The sequence below is a fragment of the Carassius carassius genome, chromosome 22 (assembly GCF_963082965.1).
Source record: "Carassius carassius chromosome 22, fCarCar2.1, whole genome shotgun sequence".
Taxonomy (NCBI): domain Eukaryota; kingdom Metazoa; phylum Chordata; class Actinopteri; order Cypriniformes; family Cyprinidae; genus Carassius; species Carassius carassius.
The window spans coordinates 15,389,183-15,410,727 of NC_081776.1; the positions used below are offsets into that span (position 1 = coordinate 15,389,183).

The 21,545-nt window shown below is 36.3% G+C and overlaps 2 protein-coding genes and 1 long non-coding RNA gene across 9 annotated transcripts; all 3 read left to right on the forward strand.

Moving 5' to 3' along the window:
• Positions 1-1,174: 1,174 nt before the first annotated feature.
• LOC132098402 (solute carrier family 35 member E3-like) lies at positions 1,175-5,350 on the forward strand. The gene is made up of 5 exons (XM_059504524.1): positions 1,175-1,834; positions 2,155-2,265; positions 2,657-2,815; positions 3,087-3,169; positions 4,783-5,350. The coding sequence occupies exons 1-5, from the start codon at positions 1,421-1,423 to the stop codon at positions 4,967-4,969; spliced, it is 954 nt and encodes a 317-aa protein (XP_059360507.1). The 5' UTR covers positions 1,175-1,420; the 3' UTR covers positions 4,970-5,350.
• A 2,381-nt stretch (positions 5,351-7,731) lies between these two features.
• On the forward strand, positions 7,732-14,927 carry LOC132099044 (E3 ubiquitin-protein ligase Mdm2-like). 7 transcript variants are annotated; one of them, XM_059505432.1, is made up of 12 exons: positions 8,633-9,389; positions 9,473-9,545; positions 9,630-9,704; positions 11,072-11,205; positions 11,543-11,592; positions 11,669-11,727; positions 11,837-11,906; positions 12,866-13,023; positions 13,133-13,282; positions 13,393-13,461; positions 13,937-14,569; positions 14,869-14,927. In XM_059505432.1, the coding sequence occupies exons 2-11, from the start codon at positions 9,486-9,488 to the stop codon at positions 14,549-14,551; spliced, it is 1,440 nt and encodes a 479-aa protein (XP_059361415.1). In that variant the 5' UTR covers positions 8,633-9,389; positions 9,473-9,485; the 3' UTR covers positions 14,552-14,569; positions 14,869-14,927. The 7 variants fall into 7 exon arrangements, with proteins under 7 accessions (XP_059361414.1, XP_059361419.1, XP_059361417.1 ...); XM_059505431.1 differs by lacking the exons at positions 8,633-9,389; positions 14,869-14,927 and adding an exon at positions 7,732-7,798 and having other exon boundaries at positions 13,937-14,661; XM_059505436.1 differs by lacking the exon at positions 14,869-14,927 and having other exon boundaries at positions 8,476-9,389; positions 13,393-13,465; positions 14,304-14,661.
• Positions 14,926-15,389, forward strand: LOC132099045 (uncharacterized). The gene is made up of 2 exons (XR_009423014.1): positions 14,926-15,028; positions 15,089-15,389. It is a non-coding gene; the product is annotated as an uncharacterized LOC132099045 (long non-coding RNA).
• The last annotated feature ends 6,156 nt before the right edge of the window (positions 15,390-21,545 follow it).

Here is a 21,545-nt window from a genome sequence, read left to right on the forward strand (position 1 = left end):
AGGATTAAATAACATTGGACCAATTAAAGAATCTTGACTTTAATGTGAATTTTTACTCAAATTATATATATATATATATATATATATATATATATATATATATATATATATATATATATATATATATATATATATATATATATATATATATATATATATATATATATATATGTGTGTGTGTGTTTGTTTATGTAAGAAATTCCTTTGGATACGTGCAGAAGGAGTGTGTGTGAGCCATTGAATGAACAGTCCCTCTCTCACTCACTCTCTTACCAGGGCCTGAAATGACCAGGGGCCAAAGATCCCACCCTCTCCGGTAAAGGGTTCGAAGAATGGCACCAGGACCAAGAGAAACGCTGAAGACATGGGTGCTTGATAATACAGTAACTGCATAGAGTTCACCTGAAGCTCATGCTGTTTGGCACCGACCCACTATAACAGGAGAAATTAATGATTCAATCACCATTCAGAAGCAGTGTGAATATCTGAATAATTAATGAGGGAAATCATTTATGGTCAGAAATTTCAACTCAGGATTTATGAAACTCAGGATTTTTTTATTTTATATATATATATATATATAGTAAAATCAAAAGTCATCTAAAACTTAATTACTTTTTAGAGCTGGAATCGAGACAAATTGTGATGCTAAAATATACTTCTGATTTGTTTAACATTGTGTTTTGGGTAAACTTAAGCCTTATTCTCATTCTGCATTTTGTGTTATTTCATAATTGTATGACTTAACATGTGGAAAATCGTTATTACAAAGAACGTGCAGTACAACATAGCAACAATACAAACATTGCATTGATGACCATAACTCTAGACAGTGATACATAATACACAATATACATTGTACACAGGGCTTTAGGCCAATAAAAATGAATATGACAGTGATCTCGATGACAGGGTGACATATTAGCAGTGATTTTATAGCAAAAAGAAAAAATAAAGACCAAAAGAAGTACAATATGGACTCTTTATGAATCTCAGTAATCTTGTTATTTTGATATTTTGTCCACTAGATGGCGAGCAGTGATGTGGCGTGTCACTGATGATTCCTACTGTGAAATTCTCGCACATGCGCATTGTCGCTATAGTGTTTCAGCGCATGGGAATCTCGCGAGAGTTGCACGGTGGCCCGTTAACTTTCAGACTTTCCCTCATTTGCAAGCGTCGCGTCGCGTTTGAGTACGTCTCGCCCATGTGTTCAGTCAGTGGCAGGCAGGCAGCGATTTGAGAAAATACGGCTTTCTATCAGGGACAGTCTTATAATGAAAGCCGCTCTGAACTGCTTTTACACACTCATCCACAGAAAGAGATTTATGTCTCTCTGCTGATGCAGTACCAAAGCAGACACCTGAAACGGTTTCTCTAGAACTATTTGCCTCCAGCAGAAGACTAAAAGTGCGTCTGAATGAGCTCAGCTATGGCGACGCGACTCTCAGACTTGTTTGGAAACAGCCGGATTATTGCAGGACTGCTGGTCAACTTAATGTCTTCGATCTGTATAGTGTTCATTAACAAATGGATCTATGTACACCATGGCTTTCCCAACATGACCCTGACTCTCATTCATTTCGTAGTGACATGGCTGGGGCTGTTCATTTGCCAGAAGATGGATATATTCTCCCCCAAGAGTCTCAGCCCTTCTAAAATCATCCTGCTGGCCTTGAGTTTCTGTGGGTTTGTTGTTTTCACCAATCTGTCTCTCCAGAGCAACACTATAGGAACATATCAGCTGGCCAAGACCATGACAACACCCGTGATCATAGTCATCCAGACCTTGTACTACAGAAAGACATTTTCCACAAAGATTAAACTGACTCTAGTAAGTGGGCTTCAATTATTTTACTGGTACACTGTCTAAGAAATCATTCTAAAATATTACTTAACAGTTGTTCATATGCAATGGAATCTCAGACTGCATTTAAAAGCTGTCTTTCAGAATCTGGAAATAAACCGATCAAAGTTTAAAAATTAAAATTCACATGTGTGTGTGTGCAATGAACATAATTTAAATATATAGTAGACTTCTCATACTTGTGGAATGCACTGTATGCAGTACTGTATAGTGTATAAAACATGTGATTTTTTACACCACTTCATATTATTTATTCCTTTAAATTATTATTCTTTTTTTATAAAAAGGTGCCGATCACTTTAGGGGTCATACTGAACTCGTACTATGATGTGAAGTTCAATCTTCTTGGGATGATCTTTGCCACACTCGGGGTCTTTGTAACCTCGCTGTATCAAGTGGTAAGCATTACTGCACTCATAATTTGTATCATTTCTGAAAAAGTCATATACCTTTATTTAAATCAGCAGGTGGTCAGGAACTGGCCAAACCAGAGACCCTCAATATAGCAATGCTGCACAACTGTTTTCAATACTGATAATAAAAAGAAATGTTTCTTGAGCACTAAATCAGTTTATCAATGGAATCAACCAAGTATTATCAAGCGTTGCTTTATATATATATATATATATATATATATATATATATATATATATATATATAAAATAAAAAAAAATACTTTCATAAATCCTGAGTTGAAATTTCTGACCATAAATGATTTCCCTCATTAATTATTCAGATATTCACACTGCTTCTGAATGGTGATTGAATCATTAATTTCTCCTGTTATAGTGGGTCGGTGCCAAACAGCATGAACTTCAGGTGAACTCTATGCAGTTACTGTATTATCAAGCACCCATGTCTTCAGCGTTTCTCTTGGTCCTGGTGCCATTCTTCGAACCCTTTACCGGAGAGGGTGGGATCTTTGGCCCCTGGTCATTTCAGGCCCTGGTAAGAGAGTGAGTGAGAGAGGGACTGTTCTTTCAATGGCTCACACACTCCTTCTGCACGTATCCAAAGGAATTTCTTACTTATACAAACACAGTCACAGAGAGCGCCTTGTGTTATTGCCAAAAATTCCCGGGTAAAAAAAAAAGAATACGCTTATATATTCCAAACCCCATTGGATAAAAGATCAGTTAATTGCTCTAAATATTACTATGTGTATTACTAATTGTATTTTTGAATGGTTGATTCTTGATATTTTTTTTGCGTCCTCAAGGTCATGGTTCTGCTGTCTGGTGTCATTGCCTTTCTGGTCAATTTGTCCATTTACTGGATCATTGGGAACACGTCTCCTGTTACGTATCCTTTCTGCTAATTCTCTGAAATCTCTGTCATTCAGCTATGGCTATTTCTTTTTTTCTATTCTTGGTGCAGAACACACCCTTTAGGCAAGCATCTGTAAACATGACTTTATTGTTTGTTAAGTGTCAGATTAGGTCTATAATGCAAGCAAATGTTTGTTCAACAGAGACTTGGCAAGGCTTGGCAAATAGTAACATGTAGTTACACACTTGTTTCATAATGAAAGGGAAAGCTGTAAATCAAGGCACATCTTTTAGCCACGAACTATACTGAAAACATTTCATGGTTTTGAATACATCCATTGAGTGCGAGTTCAAGAGTGAGAGCTTTCTCAAAGTACGCAGTAGAGGGAGCAAATTTACCAACATCTGTTTTAAACCGCACTCTTGGGCCACTAATTATTTCTCAACCAAGGGTTTTCTAACGTTTTTTTTAAAAGTCAAGGACGTGGAAATATGCTTATGTTCTGTTAGCTTTCTTTCTAAAATATACTGGCAACTATATAATTTAATTTGTAAAATCCCATACAATTCATATACATTTAAGTTGATGTGGACGTTGCGATTGATTCCATCAATCAATATAAAATATAAAAAATAGCATCAAATTATTTTAACAGCTTTTTTGTTTTTCACATTAACTCATTTACATAACTCATATCCATAAATCACTATTAAAAACAGCATGTTATTTTGCTAATATACAATTTTAACATTTTTGACCGATTAACTTATTTACATAGTTTTTTTTTTTACTTTAACATTAACTATTTTGCATATCATGCAACTTATTTTATTAACAGATTAATTAACTTTTTACAAGACTCATATATCCCTTAATCAATATTAAAACTTATTTTATTAACAGATTATACTTTTATAAAGAGATTTATTCACTTTTTACACATTCACAAGACTGATATATACAGAAATCTATATTAAAACTAGCAAATGTTATTTGGTTAACATATTATACTTTTTTAAACAGATTTATTAACTTTTGCTGCATACTAACAAGACTGATATTGACTGAGATTGAAAATTACCTTTCATGCAATGTGAAACATAGCTCTAAGTGAATGAAAAAAAACAAAAGCTGCTTTATCAGGCATTACAGGCATGATCATATCGGACCAATCACCGCAGATTAGCGTCACACAAAAGAGGGGTTTGGAAAAATGAATCGTCGAGCGAATCATTTGGGAGTCGTTGAGCAATAAGGTAAAAATAAATGCATATTATAAGACAATGAAAGTGCATGCATGCAAGTCAACCTGCTTTTGGGGACTCCCAAAACCAAAATATGGCCTTTTCATAACCCATAATAGGGGCACTTTAAAACTATGTTATTTTATTAACAAATTGTGCGTGTTAAGATTTCTCTTAAATATCATATTCACAAGCCTAACTATAAAACATAAAAATCCTAACAGTAAAATGGTCAAAAGAAGATTAACTTTGAAAAAGAATCATTTTGAAGCTCATTTCTGACTTATATATGAAACTCATGTCACATTTCCTCAAAGCCTGTTTCTCAAGTGCATGTCATAAGTCTCGAGGAACTTCCAAAAGTCATTGTCAGACAAGTTCCTTTAACATTTATCCTCACAGCTACAACATGTTTGGACACTTCAAGTTCTGCATCACATTACTGGGTGGGTATGTCCTCTTCCAGGACCCCTTGTCCTTAAATCAAGGTCTGGGCATCCTCTGCACCCTCAGTGGCATCCTGGCATACACCCATTTCAAACTGGCAGAACAGGAGGAGGGCAAAAGCAAGCTCACACAGAGGCCATAGTCCCACTGATGGCCAGTCAACAAGAAAGTCAGTGTTCAGTGCCTGATTTGATCAGGAATAGCTAGCGATGGCTCCTGCACAGGAGTGTGAAGACTAACCAAACATAGACTGGAAGGATGTAGGTTTAAGCCATAGAGGCTGAGAACTTTTAATAGCATTAATTAATCAAGCATCAATCTTTTTAAGATTTACATTTTTATTTCAAGTAGGGTATTCAGTATTTGTAGATAAACATGCAAAAAAAAAAAAAACCTTCCTACTTGAGAGAGCAACTCTGAAATTGCTGAAGCGTTTCCTTTTTTTATTTTGTAAGCGTTCTTTTATAATGTATTTTTAAAATGGTCTGTACAACAATAAAACATTTTAGAAAAAGTAACACAACTGTTTTCTTTTGTCACATTTTTCAAGAATGGAATGTTATCTTATCTAGTCGAGTCTAAATTGTGAGTTTTTAGGACAAGGGTCAGTGTCTACTTGGCAAAAAAGACTTGAGTATCTGTGAATGGAATGTCAATTATTTGTTCAGTTCATGATGAGGGCTTTTCAACTTGTTTTTCTCTTTTGCAATGCACATCTGAAACATTAGTCACGGCCAAAGTCCTGTCTGCAGTCTAAACTCTAGATCTATAACTTTTTTTTGTGTGTGTGCATATTAGAATATTAGGATTTTCAATATAAATACTGCAAAAGATGCTGCTTAAAGGGGCAGTTCACCCAAAAATAAAATATTTTCTTCTATGGAACATGAAAAAAATATATTTTGAATATTCATAAATATGAAAGAATTATATTTTTCTAATGTCTAGTGTAAAATTAGTAGTAGTGTGAAATAATGATAATATTCTTCAGAAATCCTCCAAAAATGCTGATTTGCTGCTCAAGAAACATGTCTATTATTATTAGTGTTGTGCTGCTTAATAGTTTTGTAAAAGTGTGAAGGTGAAGGTTCAGCAGAACAGCATTTATTTGAATTAGAAATTCAAATTATAATTATAAATTATAAATGTCTATTCAAGACATTATAAATGTCTGTTTCTTTTGATCAATTTAAAGCATTCTTGCTAAATAAAAGTATGAAGTATTAAAAACATGTAAGAAGGAAAGAATCCAACAACTGCCTAAAAAACATGGAAACTCCTGGTTAATCCCAGAAATAAGCACCTCAGTGTGTAGATGGCAATTTCTTTCTAATTTTCTCCCCAAACATCCATGTGTTGTTGCATATTGAATAAGTAGATAGATGAATAGTCATTTTGAGAGTGCACAGTCTTGAACTTTAATCTTTAGGATTTGCAATTATCCTTACTTCCATTAATTAAATTAATGGCTTTTCTGATGACTTCAGTGGTCCGTGGAATTTCCTCATTATTACAGATGTACAAGCCCAAACATGTTGAGCTTAAAGGAACATGTTGTACTAAAATGAACTCTGACTCACTTTCCCTGCATGGGCCTTAAATACAGATCCTGTCACAGGGACTGTACAAGACATGTTTTCACGGCACAGTCCATATCCCCTTAATAATGCCCTGATTTCACTCAGCAAACAGGACCTCCCCTTATTAGCAAGTTTCTGTTTAGTTATGTCATGACAACAGACTTATTTTACAAATGAATATGTTTTGATGTGGATTTCACACACAACTGATGAATTCCCAGCATCCTCACCAAACAGGGGACTCGCAGAATCCTCTTATAAGAGAAAGAACAGATCGTTATTACTCATCAAAACTGATAAAAGTTATTTTAGTTAGCAAAATAAAAACGGGCGCTGCACAAGATCCCGGGCCCTATGCATAGGCAGTCCTAATGCCCCCCCCCCCCCAAACCCCCCTCCCCCAAAATATATATTCCAGACTTTTCAAGGGCCCTCTCTCCCTTTGGGGCCCTGGTAATCAGTAATGGTTTTACCCCCAGTCTGACGCCCCTGAATAAAAATATAATGAAAATTTAGCTCCTTAATCAAAGGGGGAATTCATTAACCAGTGAGTGGTGATGCAGTGAATATTATCATGATTATAACTACAAATGGTAAACAATTATTTACTATCAAGTGATGATATTGTTTTTGATCAATCTCATACAATTAAACAATGGACTAAATTCAACCCAAGAGGTTTAAACGGAACCATATTAAATGCTAAATATAGCAAATAATGTGAAAGTTCAAGCTTTAAAAAAGCAGGATAATGTTCAGAAAGTGTGTAGAATATATTTTAAACCATTTAAAAAAGCATAATAAGTGCTGTTTGTCACCTAATTTTGTCAAGTATCTATCTCAAAATTGAAGTCAATTTCGATTGAGATGTGTTCATTTTCATCAAAAGCAATGCGTATTTTCTGCTTACAATGACCTACCAAATAATAATAACAATAATAATAAATCGTGTGCAAGCAGAAACTAAATGCAACCATAGCTAAATGAATAATTTCAGTAGACTTTGTGGTCATATTAATTTTTCATTAATTTCATACATAAATGCGGAACTAAGGCTGACAACTAAAACGTGTCCAGTGTGGATTAATATTGAAATAAAGAACCATCAAGTTCGTACAACATATACAACCGCATACAAATGTCGCGTTAAATATGAAATAAACTTCACATGGTCAAACTCCTTTAATCGCATTAAACAAACAAAAAGGTAAAAGAGCAAATGTAGATAGGCCTAATGTAAATAATGTCCAACTCGCCTTCACGTGAGTGTATTATGTGATGTTTACGCAATACGCATAGACGCCGCGCGCTCATCGCTCACGTGCTAGAACATTTCAAATTCAAACAGGCGCCAGTAGAGGGAGTTCGAGACGCTCAACAGTCACTAGCAGGTAGGATACTAACACTTTCAGTTTAACCTTTTTCATACTTTCTCGTCTATTTACGACACACATTAAGCTGTGAATATCTGAATAACATTGTGGTAAACGCAGCAGTTAAATATTTCAACGCCGTATGAGGCTTCGATGTCCGTTTAGTTGCCTTAAATAAGTTTCCTCAGCCTTGCGTTAAGCGCGGCCTAATCCAGCCTCGGGGTTTCCTGATAGTCCACAGCGGGAAATAGACACCCGGGAGTGCGGGCGTTTGAGGCGTTGTTAATATAAGTTAGCATAGTCTTGTCGTTCAAATGCGAATTGCTCCACATCAGGCAGTACGTTAATCGTTTAAATTATGTCTACTACTATATTAAATTAAAACTACTTCTACTATTCTACTTGTAAAGAAATTAAGAAATGTGTTCGTATTAACGTTACGTAAACAAACAACCACGGCTTATACGACGTTTATACTTTATAATTGAACTATGCACGTTTGCACAATGTAATCAACCATGCATGTATCATATGAATTACATCAGGTTATTTTGTTATTAATAATCGGAGTTGTATAGCCACTCCCCCTTTTGTACGTAATTAAAGCTGCGACAATTGAGTGAATGTTGATGAAGTGTCCAACAATACACACTTATATATATTTTTTCCAGTTATTTAAGTGCATCATGCCAGTATTTTAAGAACTCTTTCAATTTTGGAATTTTCAGTGTGAACGCACTACTCGCACTATTTATACAAAACGTCTTACAATAGTGCAAACGTACGCGATTTGGAACGCACCTAATAGTTATGATCTGTCATAGTGAAACCTGACGTGTCAAGAGCACGCAAGACGTCAACACGTAACGTTACATATAGTAAAACGAACAATATTTACATGTTGATCTGTTTTCATGTTACCTCTGGGGGGCAAGTCTTTGATGTTCCATGATGTTAAGGTTTTACATTAATTACGTGCAGCTAATTAGAATGGAGACATTTCCATGCATACAGATGGTAGTTAAAAATCCCGAAGACAACAAACTTGAGATTGTTGTTGTGTTTTGCGTGTGTACAGACCACTATCGTGGTCCAGAGACATTTGGAGCTTTACCCGATATCCATGCATCCGTAGCACTTGTAATGAATAGCTTTTAGACATTACGGCTTGAATTTATTTAACGGAGGAGCTAATAATCCACCAGGGTCATCGCTTCGGTCCAAACACTCCGTTATTTCACCTGTTACTGGGCTGATACGCCTCAAATCCAAGTGCTTGCCAGGTAAGGGCGTGTGTAGTAAAACGGGACATGTCCGGACATGAACACAGAGAACCAGACAACTCAGCAAAGATCGTCTGCCACCACTAGGCGTCTAAAGCTAGTCAAGCTTTGACATGTCATGTCCGAACCCGCCCAGGGGATGATGAGTAGTGATGTGGATTCTAGCCCTGACATGCCTCTTTGCGTCTATTTAAACCATGGACAGGCTCTCAGCAAGCTCCCACTCATCACTAAGCCAGAGCTCAAGCACTTTATGTACAGGAAGCAGAGTGTATATATATAGAAGATTCTTTGTTAGAATAGCCAATTTACCTCTGTTTGCACAGGTAATGTTTGTTCTGAAGTTTGCATTTGTACTGAATTGCCTCTAAATTGTTGTATGTAGTCTAACTTTGTTTTTTGTTTACAGATTGTCTACCAATATGGCAACAGAAAGTTGTTTAAGCAGTTCGCAGATCAGCCAGGTTGACAACGAAAAACTGGTAATGTAGCCTTCAAGGTGTGTGTTTCTGTAATTGAGTTTTTTACACCTTGAAATTACTGAGTTTTATTTATTGTAACTTTAGGTAAGACCAAAAGTTCAGCTGAAAAGCCTGTTAGAGGATGCAGGTGCAGATAAAGATGTTTTCACCATGAAAGAGGTGAGGAGATGTGTTTGCTGACAGCAGTTACAGTCCATTTTATTTGATATACACTAACATTAAAAAGTTTGGGTTGGGAAGATATCCTATGCTAACCAAAGCTGCATTTATTTGATCAGAAATACAGTAAAAAGAGCAATATTTTGAAATGTCAATTTAAAGAAAAATTTATATATATTTTAATGAATTTTAAGCATCATTACTACAGTCTTTAGTGTTACATAAACCTTTAGAAGTCATTCTTATGTGCTGATTTGGTGCTTAAGAAACATTTATTCTTATTAACATAAAAAAAAAAAAAGATTATTTATAGATATTTCAAGATTTAATTTGAAGAACATTTATTTTAAAAATATTTTGTAACATTATAGATGTCTTTGTCCCTTTTGATCAAGTTAATGCATCCTAGCTGATTTAAAAGGTTTTTTTATTTACCACTATTTATATACTACTTTTGAATGGTAGTATACATGTCATGCTTTATGTTTGGATATCAAAGTGGATTTATGTCAGTTTTTAGTAATACTGAACCCTGTTATATGTTGTATGCATAATTTTTCATATAAGCACCTAAGCAGTGACACCTATTTGAGAGTTTTTAAAATGAGTTTGTGGTCAAATGCCAGTTGGAGCTTTTTACTTCTGTAAGTATGTTTGATTGGAGGATGGATAGAATATGAAAATATGGTAGTCATTTAGGGTGGGCTTTTTTTTCTTATAAATTAGGCCAGTAGGAAACAACTCAGAACACCTTAGCAACCATGTACAAAATGCACTGACATCATGCCAGCAGCATTTGCATGGGCTAGTGCCATTATTCAACAGTTACAAAATCGAATTTATAACTTTTATTTGTAGTGTGCAACAATATAGATCATTTGTATACCTTTTTACTCTTGATATTTGATGTTACTTTAACTATTTTCATCTGTTGTCAACTTTGTGATGGTATGAGTCATTTTTTTATGGCTGGAAATTGTGGTTATCTGACTAACAGGAATGTATTACTCATCTGTATTAAATATTTAAAGGGGTCATATGATGCGGTTTCATATGATGCGGAATGTTCAAATGCAGAGTTTTGCATGCTCACGTATGTGTGTGTGTGTGTGTGTGTGTGTGTGTGTGTGTGTGAGAGAGAGAGAGAGAGAGAGAGAGAGAGAGAGGACCTACAATGATGTACAGTATCTGAAAAATAATGTTTTTATTATTTACATTATAGCAAGTCAACATTATTCTGTTACACCAAATACACAAAATAATGATCTTAAAATAACCACATCTTTACCATTCTTTCTGTCAGCAATCTGTTTCAGGAAATGGTTTCCCTATCGATCTCTAAACAACTTCTCTTTCTGTGTTTTTAGGTCTTGTTTTATTTGGGGAAGTATATCATGAGCAAGGAGTTATATGACAAGCAGCAGCAACACATTGTTCACTGCGGAGAGGATGCTCTTGGTGCAGTTCTCGGGGTGAAAAGTTTCTCAGTCAAAGAGCCCCGGTGTGTATTGTGACTCTCTAACTTCTCTAGAGCAGCTGTAGTACCAGTGACCTCTGAGAATATCAGGGTGGGGTTTTAAAGCAACAGATGGCAGTTTCCTGGACATCATTTGACCTACTGACTCTGAAATGGTCTGTTGTCACCGGTTTAAGATATGAAGTGCCTGCAGTTTTGGATACAAATAGGGGGCCAGTATAGATAAAAAAAAAAGGCATACGTGTTTCTCTTATTTATTTTTATTATTTTTTTCAAGAATTGAAAGTGAAATTTGCTATATGAAAATGAAAGTTTCATGTGTAATTAAAAAAAAAAAAAAAAAATTTTTTTTTTTTTTCAGAGCACTCTTTGCACTGATCAACAGAAACCTTGTGACTGTGAAAAATACCGGTAATATGATTGTTAATTTTTTTTCTTTGTTTTTATCTGTTGTTTGTGTTAAAACTGTCTTTGTTTCCTTTTACAGATATTCAGTCTACCTTCTCTGAACCCAGGAGTCAAAGTGAACCAGACAGAGGGCCCGGGGTAAATGTTCTTTTATGCTCACACACAGTATTGACCCATTCCACAGAGTTGCCCTGCTAGTGCTGTGTTTGTGCTTTAAGTATGACTGAAACTTCACCTTCTGTTCTAGGATACGGATTCAGACTCTCGCTCATCTACCTCACAACAGCAGCGCAGGAGGAGGAGAAGCAGTGATCCTGGTAAGAGCACACAGCACAGCAAAAACACACCAGCTGTGTCCTGTTGAGTGTGTGTGAAAGCACATGCTTGATCAGTTGGGTTAGATAGGATTTCAGATAAGAGTTGTTTATTCCAGTGTTGATGTAGTTCCTGTTTTAACAGAAAGGCATTTCCATTTTTCTTGAAATTTTCCCTCTCTCTAGCCAGCTGCCTTTAGCTCAGACAGATTCATTTACAGTTGAACTAATGTGTTAATTTAAAACAAACAAAAAAATTTAATTTGCTGTCTGGTCTAACTGAAAAGTAAACCCATTTTAACAAGTGTACCGTCAGTTGGTTTGGATAAATTTAGGTTTCATGATTTCGAGCTAGTTTATTTTTTGCCAGGAGTTTTGTAAAAGGTTGAGGCGACTCCCCTTTTCAAGGACTGTTTATTTTTCCTGCCTTGTATTTTTTTTTTCTTTCCACAATGGATCATTTTGTACTATTCTTTGAGTCCTGATAGAGGACTGTATGCGAGTAAACAAATTGTACCATAATGACTGCTCTCTCTGCCACTGTAGACCTCAAAAGGACACTGAGATCTGGAGGCTGTGCAGAATGTGCTCAGATGACTGCTACTTCAATGGCCCATTTTTAAACCTTAGCTACGCACACAAAGATAGTTTGTTGAGAAAGCAGCACCAGATGCACCATTTAAAACAGGGTTATTGCTCTGGGCATTGCCCCTGCTTGGCTCATAAGTGTCCAAAGTTGAGTGCATGTAACGAACATTGCCAAAATAAAAATAAATAAAAACTAATGCAGTATACACCTAAGGTTGTGTTTAACATAACGTAAAAGAAACAGATTGGAAATGTTTGTAAAGCCTAGAGTGCAGCATGGTTCAGTTACACAGCAGCTGCATGTCAAAACCCTCAGATGGTCATGTGAGAGGGCATGTTCTTGTGTCAAAAAGGTTTTTTTGTGCTTTCAATAGAGAGTACTTCAGCCGAAGACGATCCCAGAGAATGCAGGAAGAGGCACAAGTCAGACAGCTTCTCTCTGACATTTGATGACAGCTTGTCTTGGTGTGTGATCGGCGGCCTGCACCGGGAGAGGGGGAATAGTGAGTCTTCGGAAGCACAAAGCAACTCTGTGAGTAGCACCTTTAAATGTTCATTCACTCTCTTTTGGTTTGCCAGCAACTGTAACTTCCTCTGCACTGTTATTTTGCCTTTTCTAAGCATCCTGTTTGTTTTTACAGGATGTAGGTATCTCTCACAGTGAGGGCAGTGAAGAGAGCGAAGACTCTGAGTCTGAATCTGATAACTTTAGTGTGGAGTTTGAGGTGGAGTCCATAAACTCTGACGCCTACAGTGAGCATGATGAGGATTCATTGCCAGGAGAGAACGAGGTTTCAACTCAAACTCCTGTTCTTTTGAGAGAGAGATTAACCAATGACCTAACTAATCTAACCTGTTTGACGATCCTCAACTCACTGCAGTTTTGTATTTTCTTACTCAGGTGTATGAAGTCACAATCTTTGCTGAGGATGAAGATTCGTTTGATGAGGATACTGAGATAACTGAGGCAGTATGTAGCATTTTATTATCATATCCTGATGTTTTCTAAGTGGGACAAAAAAAAAGAAGAAATGGACTTGCGCTTATCTAGCAGGGTTGGGGGTGAAAGAAAAAAACTTTAGTGAGTCTGCCAAAAAGGGCAGCTGATTCAGAGATGCCGCAAGTTATTACATTTTGTCGAAAGATTGAGAACTTTTTTTTCTTTTTTTTATTGAACTTTGAATTAATTGTGCTTGATACAACCAGGAATGTCTATTAAGAAACTGCATGCCATGCTGACTTTTAATGGGACCATATTTTAAAGTTTTATAGAATTATCTTTTCCTTGAAAGTCCTTTTAATTCTAGTCCTGTTTTTATTGCACCAAATCCAATTTTTCATGACCATTGCCATTTTTTCTCTGACCCACGGATTTAAACAGCATCTTTTATTTCTTTAATATGATTATTGATTTAATAATCTAAAATAAAAATGTGTTCACTCAGGACTACTGGAAGTGTGCCGTATGTTACGAGCTCAACCCTCCTCTTCCTCGGCATTGCAAAAGCTGTTGGAAAGTCCGACCCGGTTGGCTTCCAGAAACCCACTCTAACATGGAAAACACCTCCACTAACACTCAACCCAGCACAGAAGACTCCAGCATCACCACAACTTCCAGCTCAGCCTCACATGCCAAACTGCTTCCTTCCAAACCCTCAAGTCCTCTTCCAGAACCAGACGAAGGAGTGGATGTACCCGACGGCAAGTGCTCACAATCTCCTGTCGCCGCTAAAGACGAGTTTCTCTCCTCCACGGCCACCGGCTCTATGACTGACTCTCAGACCTCATCATCGCAGCCCTCAACCTCCTTTGGTGGCAGCAGTCAGGAAGAGACCCCAGAGCTGGAGCGCTACAACAGCCTAGAGGCCTGCCTGCCCGCAACTTGCCTTGAGCCCTGCGTTATCTGTCAAAGTCGCCCCAAGAACGGCTGCATCGTTCACGGAAGAACTGGACACCTTATGGCTTGCTACACTTGCGCCAAGAAATTAAAGAATCGGAACAAGTTGTGTCCAGTGTGCCGAGAGCCCATTCAGTCAGTTGTGTTGACCTACATGAGCTGAGACACTGCAGATATACCTCTTCTCCCCTCCTCACATGAAGTTTTGCGTTCAAATGTAATATTTGTAATATGTTACTAATTGATTAATAAATTTTATTTATGACTCACCAAGCGAGGTTCTCACTCACATGCTGTGTAGTAGAAGTCACTGATCTATGTTTTAAGGGTTGCGTTTAAGGGCTTGGAATTAAATCTACCACTTGTGTACTTGCAGAGAATCTGTATACATTTGATCAACTACTAGAAATGTTTGTTTTCATTTAATTTATGTACATGCTCATGTATAGGTTTCATGTTAATTTAAGTTCTTTGCTGCACTGAAATGTGTTCTTGAGCTGTAGCTCTTTAAACAACCCTTTAAAATTGTTCCTCTTGAAGGACTCGTTTTCTTTGAGTGAGACATAATAAATGATTATTTTGAGGCTCTTCTGGTTTTACAGTACAGTTGGATTACTGTCTTTCTGGCAACCTTTTGAATGTAGTTCTTGGTTTCCTAAATTTTGATTAAGTTTTATTTTAATTATTATTTTTTTTAAAGAGTAGCCGATTGGCTGTGAGAAGGTGGTTAAGGTGGCTGGTGTCATTTTCCTTTGTTGTTTGTTGGTTAGGACACAGTGGTCACCCAGAGAGAGCTTTGGTTACTAGGGACCCATTTTTTACTTGATATCAAGAAACATGTTCTGACTTGTTTTTCTCTAATGGCAACCTGGTACAAACATTAAAAAAAAAGAAAAACTTCCCACTTTTTTTTTTTTTTTTTTAACACCCAAACACTTCTACAATGAGAATCCGTATGTGTAGTTAGTTAAAAGGAGCAGCATGGTGAATGTTTGTACTCTGTGGTAGTTGTGACTCATGAATGGTGTGCACCTATTTAATCATCTTCTGAAATTGCACTTATTGCACGCTAACATTCATTTAAATGTTGACGTGCTGCAGAAGACATGCTTTTTTTGCGTCTAAAAATATTTCAATGGATTGATCCATTTGTTTCTGCAAGTTATAACAAAACTCAACTCACGTGTACGTTACTAAATTTGAATTGTGCAGAATAGTAAAAACATGTCAAATGAACCTGAAAGTTTTATGCTGTTAGATCATGCCCCCACGCCAGACATATCAGATCCAGCCTTGGACACCTGATCCTGTCAGAAAATAAATCTAGTCAGCAGACTAATACCCAAAACCTGTTAAGAGCAAGTCTTGTCTGCTACCCAAAACTGTTATCTTCTCTCAGCCAAGAAATTGACTGAGTAAAGCCAGTGAAGAGCAGATGCAGGAGACAAAGTGATGATGATAAAAAAGAAGCAGAGTTATTTTAACAATAGTTGTGTATGTCTCAATGCTCAGACTTCGTCTAGCTACTGCAAATTCAAACAAGTGTTATACTGCAATAGCAATGGGAAATTACTGCTTCACAACAACATCTCATAAGACTTTTCATAAACTTTCCCTCTTATCTCTTATTTATGGAGACAATCATCCCTTGAAACGCACAATCATAAGACTAAATAATATGAAAATACGATCAAAAATAATGAAATTGTCATGGCGATTTTCTATTTCAGTAAAGTTATGAGACACAAATCTTTTTTTTTTTATATATTTATTTCCTTGCAAGAAAAGGTGACAGTCATACAGCCGTGGCTGCAGAGTGCAACCTAGAATGATACTTAGTATTTATATCCTAATCAAATCAGGATGCTTGTGTGCTTCCATCCCAACCAATCATAATGCATATTCAACATATGTATATCCAGCACATACTGGTTGCTCTTCTGAAGACACAGTTTGCATTTGAGGATTCATTGGTCCTTCAACACTAATGATGGTTCCCTTTTCTAACATATCTGCAAGATGTTTAACAAATGAACTGCGATTAGAGCTTGATTGCTGAAACCAGATGTTTTCAGACTTGTGGATTTCATTGCCATTTGAGGTATCTCAGTTTTTGTTTTGTTCAACCATCAGATAATATCATGAATAGAATTTTGTGCATTGACATTTTGGGCTTTGATGGATGGTTTTATATGTGATACTTGTTTTTAAAAGTCACTGAAAAAGTATTTTCCCCCAACATATGTTGACTGTCAATTACTAAATAAGTAATTTATGTTGGATCTTTGAGGGGTTATAAAATTTCACCATGCTCAGCTTTCTTTAAATGCACTTCAAAGAAAATGTTACACGGATAGAATTTCAATCAAGTTAATAATTGGGAGATCACTTACATTCATTTTGAAAGAAAGAACAATGCTCTTCAAATAATTTGCCGTCATTTTGATTTTTAAAGATGTTTTTGAAAGAAATCTCACCAAAGCTGCAGTTATTTGATCAAAAATATAGGCTAGTAAAAAGAATTGTGAAATATTATTAAAATCTAAAACAACTGTTCCATTTTAATATATTTAAAAACGTAATTTTAAAAATTTGAAATGAAATTTTCAGCATCATCAGTCTTTAGTTTCACATGATCCTGACCCCGAACATTATCTAATTATTTATTTGAAATAGCTGTAATGTATTTTGTATTGAGATCTTTTCACTATTTCATAATTCTTTGAAAAATATAATTGTACAATTCTTTGTGCAATGTCCTTTTTGCATCTTATATGAGAGTCTGTCATTATTACTTTGTAATCATTAGTATGTATTGTCACTATTATGCCATCTGCCATACATCAGAAACAGCTTTTTAGCCATTATATAGTTACTGAGCCTTTAATCTGATCAAGATCAGATCAAGAGCAAAGAACACCAGTGCACAAATTATTTTCATCAGTGGTGCTCAGATGCTTTAAAAACTGTAATAGGGCTCCACAACTTGGAACATGAACCTGAAAGTATTCAAACCCCTTCATTTCCCCCCATAGTTTGCAGTTAAAATGAAAAAAAAAAACAACAACAACAAAAACAATAATAATAATATTTTTTTTAAAAAAGTGTCCCAATCATCATATATCCTCAGGACAGATTCACTGCACCACGTCCTCTTTAAAAAATCGGTCATAATTAATTTTAGGACATTTTGAGGTTACAGGGAAGAGGAATCATAAAGTAATAATAAAAACACTGGCGGCTACATGTCACTCAAAGGTTTTTTTTTTTTGGAGTGCTTGTAGGTCCGAAGCGCGACAAAGCATTTTCTCGAAGCTATGCAAATGAATCTTTCACGTGTGCTCAAATCCAGTGACACATGGATGCTGTCAGTCTGCCACAGTATTCTTCCCCGCAAATGTCATTCAAATCTCAGAGACGCTACATTTTCAAATATGAACTCAGTCTCCCGGTCCAGAAGACACACGTGAAAAACTGCAGCATGTGATGATTATTAATATATATATGTTTTTTTTGTATCGTGTGAGGCGCAGGACTTGACAGCTGCACTCTGAGACGAGGAGTTCAAGAGGTACGCCGCAAGAGGGCACTGTGACATTTCCTTCTCTTACCACATTCTCATTAGTAGTCCACCCTAGCACAATCATTTGTGCCTCCTGTTTGAAAGCATTAGTATAATCAATAAGTAATTAAAACAACGAACTATATTTTCACATGGCAATTAAAGAATCATCTAGATTTCATTATTTATGGACTGGTAGGATTGTTTATTTCCTGAAATGACCCTCACACTGATGTATTGATTTATTTTTTTAGTGAAAGCCAGTTTCACCTCATCATTAAAGAGGTAAGGCTCAGTTCCTCTGTCAATCAAAAGGATGAAGGTAAAACTGCAGGTAAAACAGTTATCAAGGGAATAAGTAACTCGTATGATATATTGATGGCATGCATGTGGATGTTTTAGGAAACTGATATTAATTTATGATAAGATGATTTTTTCTTTACTTTGGTCTTGGAATGTGTATCTGAAGGATTTGATTTTGTTATTGGATGGAAAGGGGGAGTGTGTGTGTGTGTGTGTGTGTGGGTGTGTGTGTAAAATAAAAGGCTAATCTCTCTGTTCCACTAAACATATTGGGAACCCAAATCCATAATCCTTGTAAATCAAACCAACTATGCTGGAAAATTGGGAATATATATAATTTAATGTCTGTATATTGAAAACATTATTTCACATTTATAACTGATATATATCTGAAATTTACAAGATGCATAATTTAAACTAGATTACAATCCATTTGCTGTATTCTGCAAAAAGTATAATGATAAAATGTTGGCACAGTTATAACACACAGCCGAAAAATAAAATGCAGCAGTCATTGGCCTGAAATAAAAGGCTTTGTTGTTGAAATGACTATAAAGAAAAACAGACAGACATTCTTTATTTATCCCTGGAGGGAAAATCATGGCATTTGTCACAGGGAAACAAAACGGCACAACAACAAATCAACAGAAAAATAACCATGTGTGAATGCTGAACAGCCATCCATTAGTATCTTGCTTGACAGCATCACTACACGTGCGACTGAGCTTTTAAATCCCCAGTTATCGCATTCTTGCAGAAGGAATGGATGAACTTCTTGGCCAAGGGTCACCTCCAGATCAGCCTGACGTATTCTGGTTTGGTCACTCGAATACAACTGGACCCTTGACAGACATTTGTCCTGTTTGTCAGCTAAAGCATTTGTTACAGTCAGGAAACAGTGAAGCTGTTTACATGCTGGTGTCTGGAAACACTGACATGTGATGTGCTAGCCTGCCAACAGCTCCTGTCATTTGTTTCTGCTGATAGGCAGTTTACTGTGCGTCCAATTATGCATTGTGTTTTTTTTCTTGAAGTTGCTTTTAATATGAGGCCAACCTGATCAGAGATGGTTGCATAACTGTATATGCTCATGGGCTACAAATACTATTGTTACTAGCAAGTTGCAATGCTTCCATGCAAAGCTCTTGGGAGTCTGAGAACAAACTTATTTTGTGTTAAAGTACACAAGCGATTACAATATTATTCTCATTCCAGAAAACACTGCTTCTCTCTCTGTTTAAATTATGCATACTGGTTACCCATTGATGCCCTTTTTTGTATGCAGTCTGTATGACTATACTGTATCTACTTCCTCTAGCTCTCTACAAATTTTATAGCCACCTAGAATCAGATTAAAAAGAACCAAAGTAAGCAGCATTCATGTTATATATGTATGTGTGTGTGTGTGTTTGTGTGTGTGTATTAAAACAATAGTATGTGAATTTATATGTAATGCTGGGTACACACCAAAAGATAATCGGTCTGATTTTGGGCTGATTTTGCCCCTTCCGACAATCCTAGCTATGTCCCGATTATCTTGATGGTTCTACAGATTATGTTATCAGATTTACCCTTGGTGTGAGGTGTGTTAAGAGTGTCCGAACCTGATCGGAAGGACGTCGGAGCCGCCCCCGATCGTGAATCATGTTTAATATTTACGATCCGAAATCCTGATGTGTGGGGGGAACCCCCGAGGACAAACGCGCGCACACTCTGGAGAGCATCACGTGAAACGAAACAATATCCAATCAGAAAGCGAGATGATGGAAGACGGAAGCAGGCATGACACAGCACAAAGGGAAGTTAATGTGGACAGCAGAGATGGAGGATCAGCTTGTTGATTTGTGGCAACAGCACGAATGTTTATACAATGTTACGTGTAAAAAATCATTCAAAACACTATCATTGCAATTTCTTCCTGCATATCGTCCGCCATTGTATATTCTGATTTTGCGAGATTTCCTGTATTCACAGTCGAGACTCTGACTCTGTTGAAAATCTGTTCGTGTGTGGTGTGCTGTCTTTGTCACATCATGGAACACCACACACTATAGGAGCAGAATGGTTAAATATAGGATTTTTTTATCCTCATGTTTGTGGTCTATCACATTTTAAAATCTTATAAAATGTATAAAAAATCTTTTGGTGTGTACCCAGCATAAGAGTTCTCAAGAGAATCATCAAGGGAGACAAGGCACCCTTAAAAATAAAATCACTAGAAATCAGAGTAAAAATGAAATTAAATACAATATAAAAAGAAAAATATCAATGTGAGGAAAAAGTTACAATGTAATGGATATTTTTCTTTTTATTGTAAAAACACCAGACTGAAAAATAATCCAAAAAGGATGGATTGTTGCATAAATAAATCACAATTATAAGATAAAATTATATAAAGTTGGTATCCGTGAGGACTTCCAATCAGGATTTAGACTGTATCATAGTACTGAGACTGCTCTAATCAGAGTTACAAATTACCTTCTCTTTATCATCTGATTGTGAATGTATCTCTCTATTAGAGCTACTGGAACTTATTGCTGCATTTGACACTATCAACCGCAACATTCTTTTGAATATACTAGAAAATGATGATGGCATTAGTGGAATTGCATTGGCATGTTTCAAATCATATTTATCTGACATCGTCAGTTCAGTGAATGAGGAAGTATCATATCAAATCACAAGTGCAGTGTGAAGCACCACAAGGCTCAGTACTAGGACCGTTGCTTTTCACGATTTACATGTTACCCTTGGGAGATATCATTGTGTTAGCTTTCACTTTTCTGCTGATGATCCTCAGCTGTACATATCCTCAGTTCCTAACACTGTTTAACATTTGAAGGCTTTGCTGTCAATTTGTCGTCATCAGCTAGGAACCTATGCTTTTTGATAGCAATCTTTCCTTTCAAAGCCACATTTCTAGCATTTGTAAAACTGCATTTTCCATCTAAAAATATATATCTAAATTATGACCTATGCTCTCAATGTCAAATACAGAAACATTATTTAATGTGTTAATGACCTCAAGGTTATATTATTGTAATGGTTTATTGGGTGGTTGATCTGCATACTTAATACTGGTGCCATATTGTACCGGGTTTCAGTACCCAACCCTAGTCAACACTGCACTGGCTCCCTATTAAAACATTGTATACATTTTAAAATCTTGCTAATTACTTACAGAGCCCTCAATGGTTTAGCACCTCAATACTCACGTGAGCTCTTATCACATTATAGTCCTTCACGTCCACTGCAATCTCAAAACTCTGGCTATTTGATAATACCTAGAATA